The following is a 14,116-nucleotide window of genomic DNA, read 5'->3' on the forward strand; positions in this document are numbered from 1 at the left end:
GGCTGTCACGTTTCAGGTCGGTCTCGCCCTGTTTTATGTTGATTTATGTTTATTTATGTTATCTTAGTCACGTAGTGTCTTATCATGTATTATGTTGTCTAGGTTCGTCATGTTGTTTAGTTATGTTTCGTTACGATTTATTTTCTTGTCATGTTTAGTTATGTCTCGTTACGATTTATTTTCTTGTCATGTCTAGTTATGTTTTCTTACGATTATATTCCTGGTTATGTTTAGTGGTTATCGTCTTAGTTTCGCGTTGTGTCATGTTTGGATTTATGTTTATTGTTACGTTAACTGGTCACGGTTTATGCATACACTTTTACATGTCTTTCCGCAAACCTTGCGTTCCGCCTTTTCTCTCTCTCTCCTTCTGTCATTCACTTCCTAATTGTTTCTATTTGTCTATTTACTAAAACTACTAACGCTAGATCAGGATTGGGTAGAGACTAACAAACTAATCATGTGTTCATGTTACCTTACGTTTCTCGTGCATGTCATTTACTAATTTACTAATGCTAGGGCAGGATAGGTTTATTACTAACGATTACTAATCTCCTTGTTAAACTTGTCATCCATCGCACCTGTTTTCCATTTCCTTGCTACGCTCTAACTAATTGTCTACACCTGTCTACACCTGCATTTATAGCCCAGTCGCGCAACTGTTCACTGCGAAATTGTCTGCCTCTGTTTTCCACGCAACTCTTGAGCATTTACTGGTTTGATTACACGTTACGATCCAAGCCCGTCATCGACTATTGATTGTTGATTTCTGTTTTGTGACCTTCGTTTGTTTCTTGACTACGTCCCCGCCTACCGTTTTTGTACTTTTGCCCCGCTGATTGTTTCATGGTTTCGACTCCCGCTTCGCCCACGACTACGCCTCTGCCTGCCGTCCGCCTGTTCATCTGCCCCGCTGACAGCTCTCCTGCTACCGGACCTCCCTGCACGCCTACCGACTACGAGATTGCCTCTTCCCTCGGCACCGTGCTTTTTGTTTGTTTTGTATTTGTTTGGCTGGATCTTCGTGTATGGACTTTGCTTGTGTTGACTACGCTCCTGGGACTCGTCCCGAATAAAGCCCTAACGGGACTTTATTTTACTATTGTTTCTGAGTCGTGCATTTTGGGTCCAACCCCCACGCACCCGTCTCATAGGCTTGCTCATGGGTACAATGGCAGTGCCCCCACCGGGGTATACATGCACACTTGTTTAAGGTGAAGGAACTGATCTTGCAACATTATGATGAACTACTGTTCACTCAAAGGCACTTATTTACTAACTGATTTTTACACGGTCCTTTCCCGCCCAGTCTGTTTTTATGACATGCTTAACTTGAACGATTTCAACAAAAAATCCCTACAGTAAAATGTCTAGTGTTAAACTTTGAACAACTCTTTTTACTAACTTTTAACCACAACATTGAAACAATTGGTACAAAATGAACAATATTTTTAATTACTAAAAGCATTGAGAAAAAAAAAGAAGAAATGATGGCAAAAATTCATATATGCCCTTTTGGTAACAACAATTTCCTTTTATGATAGCAACTGCTATCATAAAAGTATGAGTTTAATATCATTCAACATCAACTGAATGAATCTGTTATGCATTACATTCCAACAATACTAGGCATGTAGCAGACGCTCTTATCCAGAGCGATGTACAACGAAGTGCAGACCAAACACAAGTACAAGTGGGAAGACTACCGAGAGGACAGTACGGTTCCGAGTCCTAGTGTGACCGTACAGATACAATCGGAACCCTTGAAGTAATACATCAACTTACAAACTAGCATACCATTTGCAATCTGTTATGTCATGTGTATGGCAGTGTTATGTCAGACTTATCAAGGGTTCAAGTAAAGTGTTACCAAAGAATGTCAATCATTTTGTTGGAGAAAAAAAAAACAGTTTAAATGTCTTTTTATTGTCCTTCTGATCACTTATCTCCCTGGTAGAAATAAATAATAGTAATAATTGTGCATGTGTCATCCAATACATGATCCTGATGCAAATCAGTTCTGTTGCTCCCTAAAAGGAAATCTGAAGCGGTTGGCCACACTGGTTTCAAACTTTTCCTATCTGGACTTACTCACTGGGACAGGCTGGGACAGAATGGGACAGACGTGCCATCAGGTTCATGCATGGGTTCAACCCATAATAAATCCAGGAGATGAAGAAAACAACATATAGTGTAGAATAGATACAATGAGCTAGAATGTTCACTTTCTATTACATTAAGCGTGCAACCTCATTAACGTTTACCTCTAATTTAAAACACAGCCTTCCATACTGTGACTAAAATCAGTTACAGTAACATTACCATCTAATTAGATTTCAGCTAGTGAACAACGTATTCTGCTCATATGCTTATGAGCCATCTCAGAGTTAGCTGAAGTTGATTTTTACTATAGAAAACTCAATGGACAATGTAGCTATCTAGATTAACCTAGCAGTTAGTAAACAAAATATAAAGTTACAGAATGTGCCAATGTAATATAAAACATTTCACAATACATTTCCATTTACCAGCTTTTGGGACAAAGACCCATCATGTCTAGATTTGCCTCAGATTTGCCACAATTTTAGATTTGGAATCTCTCAATTAACATGTGTTTCTCAAGTGCACATTCTCACATTTTTTATTAAAGGGTATTTTATACTTTTTAAAAATACATTACATGTAGAAATTACAGCGCTGTTTATACACAGTCCCCCCATTTCAGAGCACCGTAATGTTTGGAACACATGGCTTTACAGGTGTTTGTAATTGCTCAGGTGTGTTTAATTGCTTCCTTAATGCAGGTAACGTGAACTCACCATGTTCAGAACAGAACACGAGGAAGTGTCCTCCTCGACCAGGAGTTAATTTCCTTACAATGGTAGTTTTTCTCCTGAGGAATTTGGTTCTGCATTTCGCGTGGGTTGTGCATAAGTTCTTTTGGCAATATGTCTATAGTTTCCACCCTTTCATTACTCCCGAGTAAAATTGACCCGAAAATCAGCTCAGGGTCGTACATTTGAAGGGGGAGTGTAGCATGGGTAATCAATGAAAATGTGTTATTTTACATGTTCTTTACAGCAAATAAGCCATAAGAGTTTCAGGTTAAAAAAATAAATAAAATTCCAGTATCTCATTTCTTTTAGTGAAAACTTAAAACAGGTCATATTGATATTGGTTTTTTTTAAATATTTAGTCCTTACATTTCACCAAACAAGAAAAGAAAGTAATTTAAATGTAAAGACGATTTGTATTTTTTTTTTTTTATGAAATGTGTAATTAACTTTATTTAAATGGGTTGGTCAGTTGAGAAAAGTTTTCACTGACACTGTTATATTACAATAGTACACAAGCACACAACAAGACAATTGAAAAAGACAATTAAATGACACAATAAAAAAATAAGTCAACAATTGTCAATGAACGCTTAACATTTCAAATGGAATGGATGTTTCACGTGTGTCGGTGTGGTGTCTTCTATTTCCAGCAAAAGACAACTCAACTTCGTATCATTGCATTTCACATGGGCATGCGCAACACCAAGACCTAGACATTAATTGTTATTAATTTGAAAATTAACATTCAACCCAAGGCTCTACCCCTGTCTTGCCCACACTGCTACTTTGACTTTCTGGAGCATAGCCAGTATTCTGTTCCTCATTTCTTTGGTTGCCAGGGAATACACAATGGGGTTCAGACACGATGGGAGGCAGGCCCCCAACGACAAGTGCACCTTTCTGTACGTGTTATCGACGTGGAATGAGAAAAATTCAGTGATGTACAGTGTTGTGTTCGGCGCGTAATAAAGCATCACTATAACAAAATGTTCAGTGCACGTTGCAAGTGCTTTGTACCGGTTTTCCACATTTTTCATTCTAAATACCGCTCTCAAAATGAATGCGTATGATATGACTATTAAACCAAGGGGCGGGAACGCAAACAGTATAGCCACAGTAGTGATAGTGGTCCATTGCAGTGTATTATCATTGCACGCCAGACCAAGCACGGCTGTGGCCTCACAGTTAAAGTGGTCCACAGTGAGTGAATCACAAAAAGACAGTTTTGTGAAGATCACGACGACGAAAAGCATGATGCTCGCAGTAAAAAACCACACCATCGCTAAAATCACGGCCATGCGTACGGGAGTGTTGATAGAACTATGCCTCAGGGGGAAACATATAACAATTAGCCTGTCATAGGCAAGTACACTGAGCATTACTGACGATAATAGCAAAGAACCGTTATTAAAAAACATCTGTGTGAAACATGCATTGTAGGACATAAATGTTTCTCTCGTGAGAACAGTATTGATCGAACTAGGAATAAAAGATGTATTGCACAGCAAGTCCACAACGCCTAAATTAGCCACCGCAATGTACTTTGGAGTGTGTAGCTGATGATCCAACCGTATAATGGAAAGGAGAAATGAATTGCACACAACCGTTAATGTAAAAACGAAGCCGAGGAAAATTAAATGTAAATGAGCCAACTTTAAATCCGTAAATCCAATAACGTAAAATCCCGGTGGTCTAATGATCGAGCCGTTTGTGATCGAAGTGGTGAGAATTCCCATTGCACGTGTGCGGCGTTCAGGACCTCCGCGTGACTGCTTTCTTCTTGGCCCTGAGAGAGAAACAAACGAATCGTTCATGAAAAGATACAACCACGTCACACTTGAAGCTAACGTTCTGTATCCATTGGCTAATTTACATTATAGTACATTTCGACAGATATCAGATGCGGTTATCTACTCTTACACATATTGCATTCTGTGATACAATCCATTTATGGAGAAGTATAAGCCAATTTCTCATGAAGCAGTTCAAGACGAGTATCTGTTTAACCGTTCATTGTCAGCAGCTCAGCTCGGAACGTTGTGACTTTTTTTGAGACCGCTTGCACAGCATTGACAATATATTCCGTCGGTCTATGAACTATTCATGATGTGTACAAAACTCGACTCGTTGTTTGACTTCAAACAGAACTCGGCGGGGTTGTTTGTTACCACGGTTGAGGTCTGTTGTTACAGCTCTTTAAAAATGAACATAAACGTTCCGGAAAATAATAATACATTCATTTTTTAAATTAAGTGTATGCATTCAGGTACAAGTTTCCCCATTCCATTATTAAATATTGGGTTAATATGAGATACAACCGGTTGTTTTTATGAAATTACTTTACGTTGTAGTTGAGCTCCCAGGAGCACCTCAGTTTGTCATGCAGTCTTGCTGGATCCCGTACTGACTGACGCGCGCATCTCCGTCAGCTCTGAGTAAAAACAATAAAAATAGGATATGCGACAACCTAATACGATTCATCCAACGAGTAGCTACGTAGATTAACTATATAGTTAAAACTTTCTGGAACACGATGTTTGATGAATGGAGCACGAAATTGACATTAAACTGGTTGAATTCCGAGGGGGAAGAGGGTGTGTATGGGGGTTAGGGTTGCCACATTTGATTTGTGAAAAACCGGGACATTTGAAGCGCCATTATCCATTCAAAAGTGGACTGATTTATACAACGTTGTATGTAGTTGTTTGCTGCTGGTTGCTTGTCTGATTTTATTCTATCGGCCTCCTCATCCGTCTCTCCCCCCATTTTATAAAACCGACAAAAATAAATCAGAAGTATTAGGCGATTTCCTCGAGGAAAGTAACTAGCTGAACGTTCCTGCCATGAGGTCGTTGAAGTGAATGCACGCGCCAGACTGACAGCCCGTGCAGCACTTGCTAGTTGATAAGATAAACTTTCGTATTTCTGCTACCAATTAAAAAAGAAGTATAGGCATCTGGCCAATAGTCGCTGTGCTTTACTCATTTTTACCTGTTTAAAGACACGGGATTGGATGTCTAAATGTAAAGAGGAAAAAGCAGTAGAAGAATCCGGTTTCCTTTGGAACGCTTACATTTAGAAGTACAAAAAACAGGGACAATTCGTGTCCCGGGAAAGAATAATCATTTTCCGGGGCAGTCGCTCAAAAAAGAAGAGAAGAATCCCGGGAAAACCAGAACGTGTGACAACCCTAATGGGGGTGCACAGTGTGATTAACAGCAGGCTAGCTTGTTGCTGATCCGGCGGAAATATCGAATAACAATGGACCCCCGTGTCACAACAAACCGCGATCTCCCCTACTCGTTTCCTCGTAACCCTTAAGGGTAAATGTGCAAAATAACCGTTTAACTGTTCAGCTAACCTATATGGACAAAACCGTGTGGTCGTGAAATATGTATTTTTGTTGAAACTGCCAAGCTAATGTCATGTGTTAATCGTCGGCATTAAAAAAAAAAAAAGACTACTCACCAGTTGTCTTCAGTAAATGTCAGTATTGAAAGCCGTTTGCCTAATGTTCTTCACAGCTCAAACTGCATAATTTATATCCTGTGTGGGAATTCGTCTGGGACATGAATTCAAATCTGCAACTGCCCTCCCTTGGCTGTCGAATGTGTAATCCCTTTGCTACATGTAGAGGCGTTGATTAAGTCACAATTTGCATTGCATTTTGCCATTTAGCAGACTGTCCTATTCAGACCGACATAAAAAATAACTGCAGTTTCATGTACAATGTATTTATAGAGCCGTTTAGAAGATAGGCTTGCTCATGGGTACAATGGCAGTGCCCCCACCGGGGTATACATGCACAATTGTTTAAGGTGAAGGAACTGATCTTGCAACATTATGATGAACTACTGTTCACTCAAAGGCACTTATTTACTAACTGATTTTTACACGGTCCTTTCCCGCCCAGTCTGTTTTTATGACATGCTTAACTTGAACGATTTCAAGAAAAAATCCCTACAGTAAAATGTCTAGTGTTAAACTTTGAACAACTCTTTTTACTAACTTTTAACCACAACATTGAAACAATTGGTACAAAATGAACAATATTTTTAATTACTAAAAGCATTGAAAAAAAAAGAAGAAATGATGGCAAATAAATTCATACCGTGCATCCGGAAAGTATTCACAGCGCTTCACTTTTCCCACAATTTGTTATGTTACAGCTTTATTCCAAAATGGAATAAATTCATTTCTTCCCTCAAAATTCGACACACAACACCCCATAATGAGAACATGAAAGAAGTTTTTTTGAAATCTTTGCAAAAATAAAAAACTAAGAAATCACATGTACATAAGTATTCACAGCCTTTGTTCTCCCCCGATTGCTCAGTTTAGACGGGCGGCCAGCTCTAGGAAGAGTCCTGGTGGTTCTGAACTTCTTCCATTTACGGTTGATGGAGGCCACTGTGCTCATTGGGACCTTCAAAGCAGCAGAAATTTTTCTGTACCCTTCCCCAGATTTGTGCCTCGAGACAATCCTGTCTCGGAGGTCTACAGACAATTCCTTTGACTTCATGCTTGGTTTGTGCTCCGACATGCACTGTCAACTTATATAGTGTCGTGAACCCGGACCCCGTGCCAAGCTCAGACCTCACGTTCCCACGAGCAGTACCCCACGAGGAGGTGTCTCGGAGACAAACTCTCTTTTCCTTTAAGTACTTTCGAATGTCCTGGAGAACTGGTAAGTTCAACTGAACTTCCAGCCCAGTCTCGAAGTGAAGTGGTGTGACGCAACGCTGTTATATGATCTCCTGTATTCACTGTAGTTTTTCTAGTTGACTCAATTCCACTCAATTATAATTATGATTAAGCATATTTTATTGTAGTCAAGTAAATAGAATTACACAGTTCACAGGTTAAATATGATCTTTCAGTTTGCTAGTCACATACATTGCTTTATATTCTTTCAACCGTTTACCGGTGCCTTTACGTGATTCATATAAGGTTCATATAACCCCTTTGTTATTCTAATTCACCTTTCCACCAGATGTTAATGTCAAGATACACCCTTCAAATATCCATCCTCTTTGGCCTTTACCTTATTCTATGACTCCCCCTTCCGGGAGATAAAAGCTACTATTCCTATTAATACAATGGGTATGAACACCCCTAAAGTTTACTACTTATTTCTATAGTGAAAATACTTACCAGAAAATATAATTATATGAAACAGAAAGGAAACTTACAACTTTTAAATCACCTAACAATGCTACCTTCTACCTTATAAGTAATACAAAATATAATTACCACCCTTGCCCTAAATATAGCCGTCTCGCGCCGTCCTGCCCTCCTCGTCAAGCGAAGTCCTAAGAGCCTTTTTTTAACGTCTAAAAGCTCACTCCTTATATATCCTGAAACTTGTACAGAAATGTACCTATACTGATAAGAAATTCATCCAGAAATATCCCCATTATACCGAGTGGGACAACACCAGCTCTTGCAACTTATTTAATGAGCCTATTCATCACTGTTATCTGCCTCACTCTCATATTCTCTCTTGGACTCTCTCCACACTTTGACTTCATACAAGCCAGCAGTAAGTGCCCTCCACCATCTCAATACATTCTTCAGGTGCTCTTTCTTGTGGTGCCTTAAGGGATCTATAAAGGACATCCAACTAATAGTCGAGTGTAATTCATCCCCCAACTCCTCTACAGTCATTCCTTTGAATCTATCCGACAAATTGTCAGTGCTATAATCAGGGAGGCCCTTAAAGCCTTTTAATCTTTTTTCGGTATTAACATCCCTCCCTTCTTCCTTATTTTTCCTACATTTTTCCATCTCCTCATACTCTTTAATTTCCAAATCGTCCACATTGTTTTCCTCATCTCTTTGCTTTCACCAGGCCTTATGTTCCTCCCCTGTAGGAGCAAGCCCACACTTCTCAATCAAGAATGTTATTATATTCACCGTTTCTGTGAAAGCCAGACCCCCTGGGTCACCAACCGCCCATTCAGCATGTTGAATCTCCCCCAAGGTCATGCTGGAACACATTCTACGCATGGCCTCAGTCAGACCTTTAGCCTTGCTCTCTAGTACTCTAAATCTAAGTCCTTTGACTTCAGACTCCTCTGCTGACAAGTAGGGCTGCACATTAGCTCTGAACCACATATTTTTCCTCTTATGGGCGTTCTTACTACCACCTCAATGGCGTGTGCAAGGGGTTAACAATGCATTCCTGTCTAACCCATCTTCTGTCAATCTCTCATCAGACGGGCCTAGGGCAGGGTCCTCGACAATAGACAGGTGTGTGCCTTTCCACATCATGTCCAATCACCTGAATTTACCTCAGGTGGACTCCAATTAAGCTGTAGAAACAGCTCAAGGTTGATCAGCGGAAACAGGATGCACCTGAGCTCAATTTTGAGCTTCATGGCAAAGGCTGTGAATACTTATGTACATGTGATTTCTTAGTTTTTTATTTTTAATAAATTTGCAAAAATCTCAAAAAAACTTTTTTCACGTTGTCATTATGGGGTATTGTGTGTAGAATTTTGAGGAAAAAAATTAATTTAATCAATTTTGGAATAAGGCTTTAACATAACAAAATGTGGAAAAAGTGAAGCGCTGTGAATACTTTCCGGATGCACTGTATATGCCCTTTTGGTAACAACAATTTCCTTTTCTGAGGGGAATATATGAAAATGCAGAAACTAACCTAGTTTTAACTTCCAATTCAAAAAGCACATGAAATAATATTGTGGCAGCAGTGCAAAGCATACAATCATGTTGATACGGGTTTCGAGCTTCAGCTAATCACTCATCACCATGGGGACAAAATGTGATCTCAGTGAATTTCCCTGTGGAATGATTGTTGGTGGCAGGCAAGGTGATTTGAGTATCTCAGAAACTACTGACCTCCAGGGATTGTCACACACACTAGTCTCTAGGCTTTGCAAAGAATGGTGCAAAAAACCATTGAGCCTTATTTTTCAGTTCTCAATAGTGTGTCATTACTTACATAACCTCAGAACATTCACAAGTTGTTATACAAGCTATCCCCAATGCTTTTGCAATGGATTTCCCCTCGTTTCTAAGCTTCTGGCTTGGTTTTCACCCAAAGACGGCTCTCTGGTCTTCATGTTGGTTTATCGTATTTAAACGGGTTGGTCAGTTGACAAAAGTTCCTACTGACACTATTATATTACAGTATTACACAAGCACACCACAAGACGACTGAAAAACACAATTAAATGACACAAAATTAAAAATAAGTCAATAACTGTCAATGAACTCTTAACATTTCAAATGGAATCGATGTTTCACGGGTGTCGGTACGGTCGGTGAAGTCAGGTAAATTGGGCCATCAGTTCAAATGGGCCAAATAAGTTTGGGGCGTCTAAGCGCTTTAAGATTTCATAATCAATCACTGCTAAGAATCTCTAACTGTTCCCACAATAGTATTTCAAAAGTAGAAACTGATTTGATTGGTCTCACGTTGCTCAAGATGGCCCCGTGCATCTCTTAAGCACAGTGTCCTGCAGTTTTATCAGAAAAGTGACTGGTAGGTTGTTGCAAACATACTTGCAACAACCTACCAGTCACTTTTCTGATAAAACTGCAGGACACTGTGCTTAAGAGAATCAATGGATGGTTACAATAAATATTGATTTGATTTCGTTTTTAACTGATCAGCCTTTTGATATTTAGATAGTGTTCATTTAATTATTTTTGAAAGCAAAATTCTACATTTCGATGATGAGTTGTCCAGTGATTTAAGATTGGGAGGTAAAATGCTAACATAAAGCAGGGGTGCGTTTCCCGATAACGGTGTCCCTTAGCGCTTTACGAAGACTCTCTAAGGTATACCTTACTAAAGTTGTTTACTTTTCTACGTGTGTTCCCAGAACTATCACTTAGGCGGGTTGCTTAAGGGATAGCTTCTACGTGCGACCTTACTAGGCCCATCGACTCGCTCTAAGATCGATTATGCACTCCAGGTGTCGTTGCTAGGAAACAGTAGCGCTCAAGGTTCAATCTCCAATCAGTTGTAAGTTGTAAGTCCAAGAGGCGAAAGATCCCACGACAGCAAGGTCTGCAGAAAATTTGACTTTATTGTGGCACACGTACACAACAGCCAGTTCAAATCCTCAGATTTCCAACCTTGAATATCAAACTAAACTTTCATTTCATGCACAGTCCTTATCTCCGCACAACCAACAGCTTTCTTGAAAACCATCATATGACTTGGCTATGTTACATGTATTTACTTTTCAGTCCTGAAACCATTGTGGCAAATTGCCCCATTGATTTCCACAACAAACATGGATCTTTTTACACACATCTTTGGCATGTTGTTTTCAATAAAAGCACACCAACAAGCAAAACGCACCAACACGAAAACAACATTTATTTATTGATTTATTTTACATAAGATATGGCGGAAAAAAACTAAGAAATAAGCGTCCCACAGCTTCACAGCAAACGAAATGCAGATATTACACTTCAGTCGAAAGCAGCGAGAGGAGAGAAACTGTCCCAACATGCCCCGGCTATGGGGCAAGTTTAAACAGCGTCTGAAATGTCGGGAAATGGACAGGAACATGCTTTTAATACAAGGTTGTCTTTTCATACAACCTTTTAAGTCAAAGGTTGGTGAATTCAGCATTTCTTACCGTTAACATTTTTCATCTGAGAATTGTTCTGTAGAAATATTCAATATTTTGTGTAGATTCCCACATATGGCAACATTAATATGTAATTCATAAATACATAAGAGCGAGTGTTAAATAGGACCGAATAACTGCATGGTACACATGGAATATTCAACGTTGACAAATCATCAGACTTTCAGGGTGCACGGATTTGTTAATAACTCTTGATTATGTTTTCAAATCGGCGTGCCACTCGCACAAGAAACGGGTGGCTATAATACATCATTAAAAGCAAACCCATAATTTTACTCAAATGCAACACCGCAAAATCCAGGTGTTACAACATGCCCCCTATTGGTTTGTGCCCAGGTCTCCCCTACAAATATAATACTGTAAATAAAAGTAACAGAAGTAGTTGTAATAATAATAATAATAATAATAATAATAATAATAATAATGATAATAATACCTTAATCAAAAACAATAATAATGACACCAATAAAACGAAACAAAACAATATATGAAACAATCAAGGATAAGACTGTGTTCAATGCCAAAATATAACTTAACTGTTAACTCATTAATGTCTCTTTACGTTCCAAAGGGATTATCCTACATTTGGCAGCCAATGGAGGTCAGTTACAGATTTTAATTGGTGTCCCAAAAGTCTTCCTAAGCAGGCGCATTTACACACACACCAAGAGATAAATTCAGAAGTTTGACAGGAGAAGCGCATTCGACAAACCTGTTTCAACACACTTACTCGTGCTGAGGAAAACTGGTGAGTAGCGTTTTCCTACCGCCCTAATTCTACTCAGTCTCTTTCGCAATTAATGTAGATGTCAGGCTTGACCGTGAATGTTTCTACGCGCTTAGCTTCGACATATATGTGAAACCGATGTTTCCAACACAGGAAAAATGGAAAGTGCATAGTGGTACTCGAAAATGGAAGCGCTAAACCTGCAATATGATACACTGAAGATGGTCAATACCGGGCTGAATGGCAGCCAATCGCCGTTGATGTGAATGAGAAGCATTAATTATGCAGCGCATTGGATAAAGGCTATATATAAATGCAAGCTTTTTCTATATACCTTAATCCACATTATGCCAGAAATAGCTTTGTAATAAAATGACCATGTTCTTCTTGTGCTTATTGCGCTTGCATATCTTGCGAACAATTACATAAGCAGCGGTAAGGTAAGGAGGTTAATTAGTAGAGCCCTTAATAAAACAGTTGAATATGTGTTTCATTTAATTCGTTTGACATGTATTTTATGTCATTTTTTCCACATAAACGTATCAACAAAATGCAGGTTTTCCTTGTTAACATTAGCTTTGCCTTAAATTTGCCTTCTTCCAAATGGTTAGTTTTGGTGGCCAGATGTCCACACTTTTGCCTACCTTTAATTTCATCAGTTAAAATATTATGTACTACTCTTTATGCAATTTTTCTGCAAAATGTATGAATTGTTTGCAATAAAGCACAATAAGAATAATATGACCTTGGGAATTTTATTCCTCACAAAACCAGCAAGCGCAGGGTATTCCAGGACCAAGTTTGGGAACCCCTGGGCTACAGGTCATAGACATAAATTGTTACTTGGTTGTATGTTTTCATTGACTTCCATTCATCTGTTTCTCTCTCAGGGCCCAGAGGAAAAGCAGTCAGGCGGAAGTTCTGAACGCCACTAGTGTGCAATGGGAATTATAACCACTTTAACCACAAACCACTCTATCATTAGACCAGCGGGATTTTACGTTATCGGGTTTACGGATTTAAAGTTTGCTCATTTATATATAATTTTCCTATGCTTCATTTATATTGTAACAGTTTTGTTCAACTGCCTTATTGTTGCCATTATTTGGATGGATCATCGCCTACACACTCCAAAGTACATTGCGGTGGCAAATTTAGGCGTTGTCGATTTGATATGTAGCACATCCTTTATTCCTAGTACGATCAATACTTTTCTTACAAAAAATACCTTCATGTCCTACAATGCATGTTTGACACAGATATTTTTTTATTATTGTTTTATAACATTAGAATCATATTCCCTCACTGTACTTGCTTATGACAGGCTAATTGCGATATGTTTCCCACTGAGGCATAATTCGATCAACACTCCCACGAGAATGATCAGTATTTTAGCGATTGTTTGGTTGTACTCTGTAGGCATCAACATGTTCTTGGCTTTGTTGTTGACAAAATTGTATTTCTGTGATTCATTCACTGTGCACGGCTTTGTCTGTCCGTACGCGAGCTTGTACACTCTAGCGTGCAGTGACTATACACTGCAGTGGATCACCGCATCTACCCTGAGTGTACTGAATATGTTCGGGCCTCTTAGTTTAATAATCGTGTCTTATGCCTGTATTTTGAGAGCCGTGTTTAGAATGAAAAATGTGGAGAGCAGGTACAAAGCACTTTCAACGTGCACAGAACATCTCATTCTTGTGGCGATTTTCTATGTGCCGACCACAACGTTGTACATGACAAAACTTTTCTTATACCACATAGATCCAAACGTCAGAATAGTGAACTTGTCATTATCTTCCAGCATCCCTTCCTGTATGAACCCCATTGTGTATTCCCTGTCAACCAAAGATGTCAGGAGAAGAATACTGGCTATGCTTCATAAAGTCAAAGTAGCAGTGTGGGAACGACAGACGTAG

General features: G+C 39.1%; 1 protein-coding gene across 1 annotated transcript; it reads left to right on the forward strand.

Moving 5' to 3' along the window:
- The first annotated feature begins 13,138 nt into the window (after positions 1–13,138).
- LOC133133460 (olfactory receptor 1D2-like) lies at positions 13,139–14,116 on the forward strand. The gene has a single exon (XM_061249557.1). The coding sequence runs from the start codon at positions 13,139–13,141 to the stop codon at positions 14,114–14,116; it is 978 nt and encodes a 325-aa protein (XP_061105541.1).

This window comes from Conger conger, chromosome 7, assembly GCF_963514075.1.
Source record: "Conger conger chromosome 7, fConCon1.1, whole genome shotgun sequence".
Taxonomy (NCBI): domain Eukaryota; kingdom Metazoa; phylum Chordata; class Actinopteri; order Anguilliformes; family Congridae; genus Conger; species Conger conger.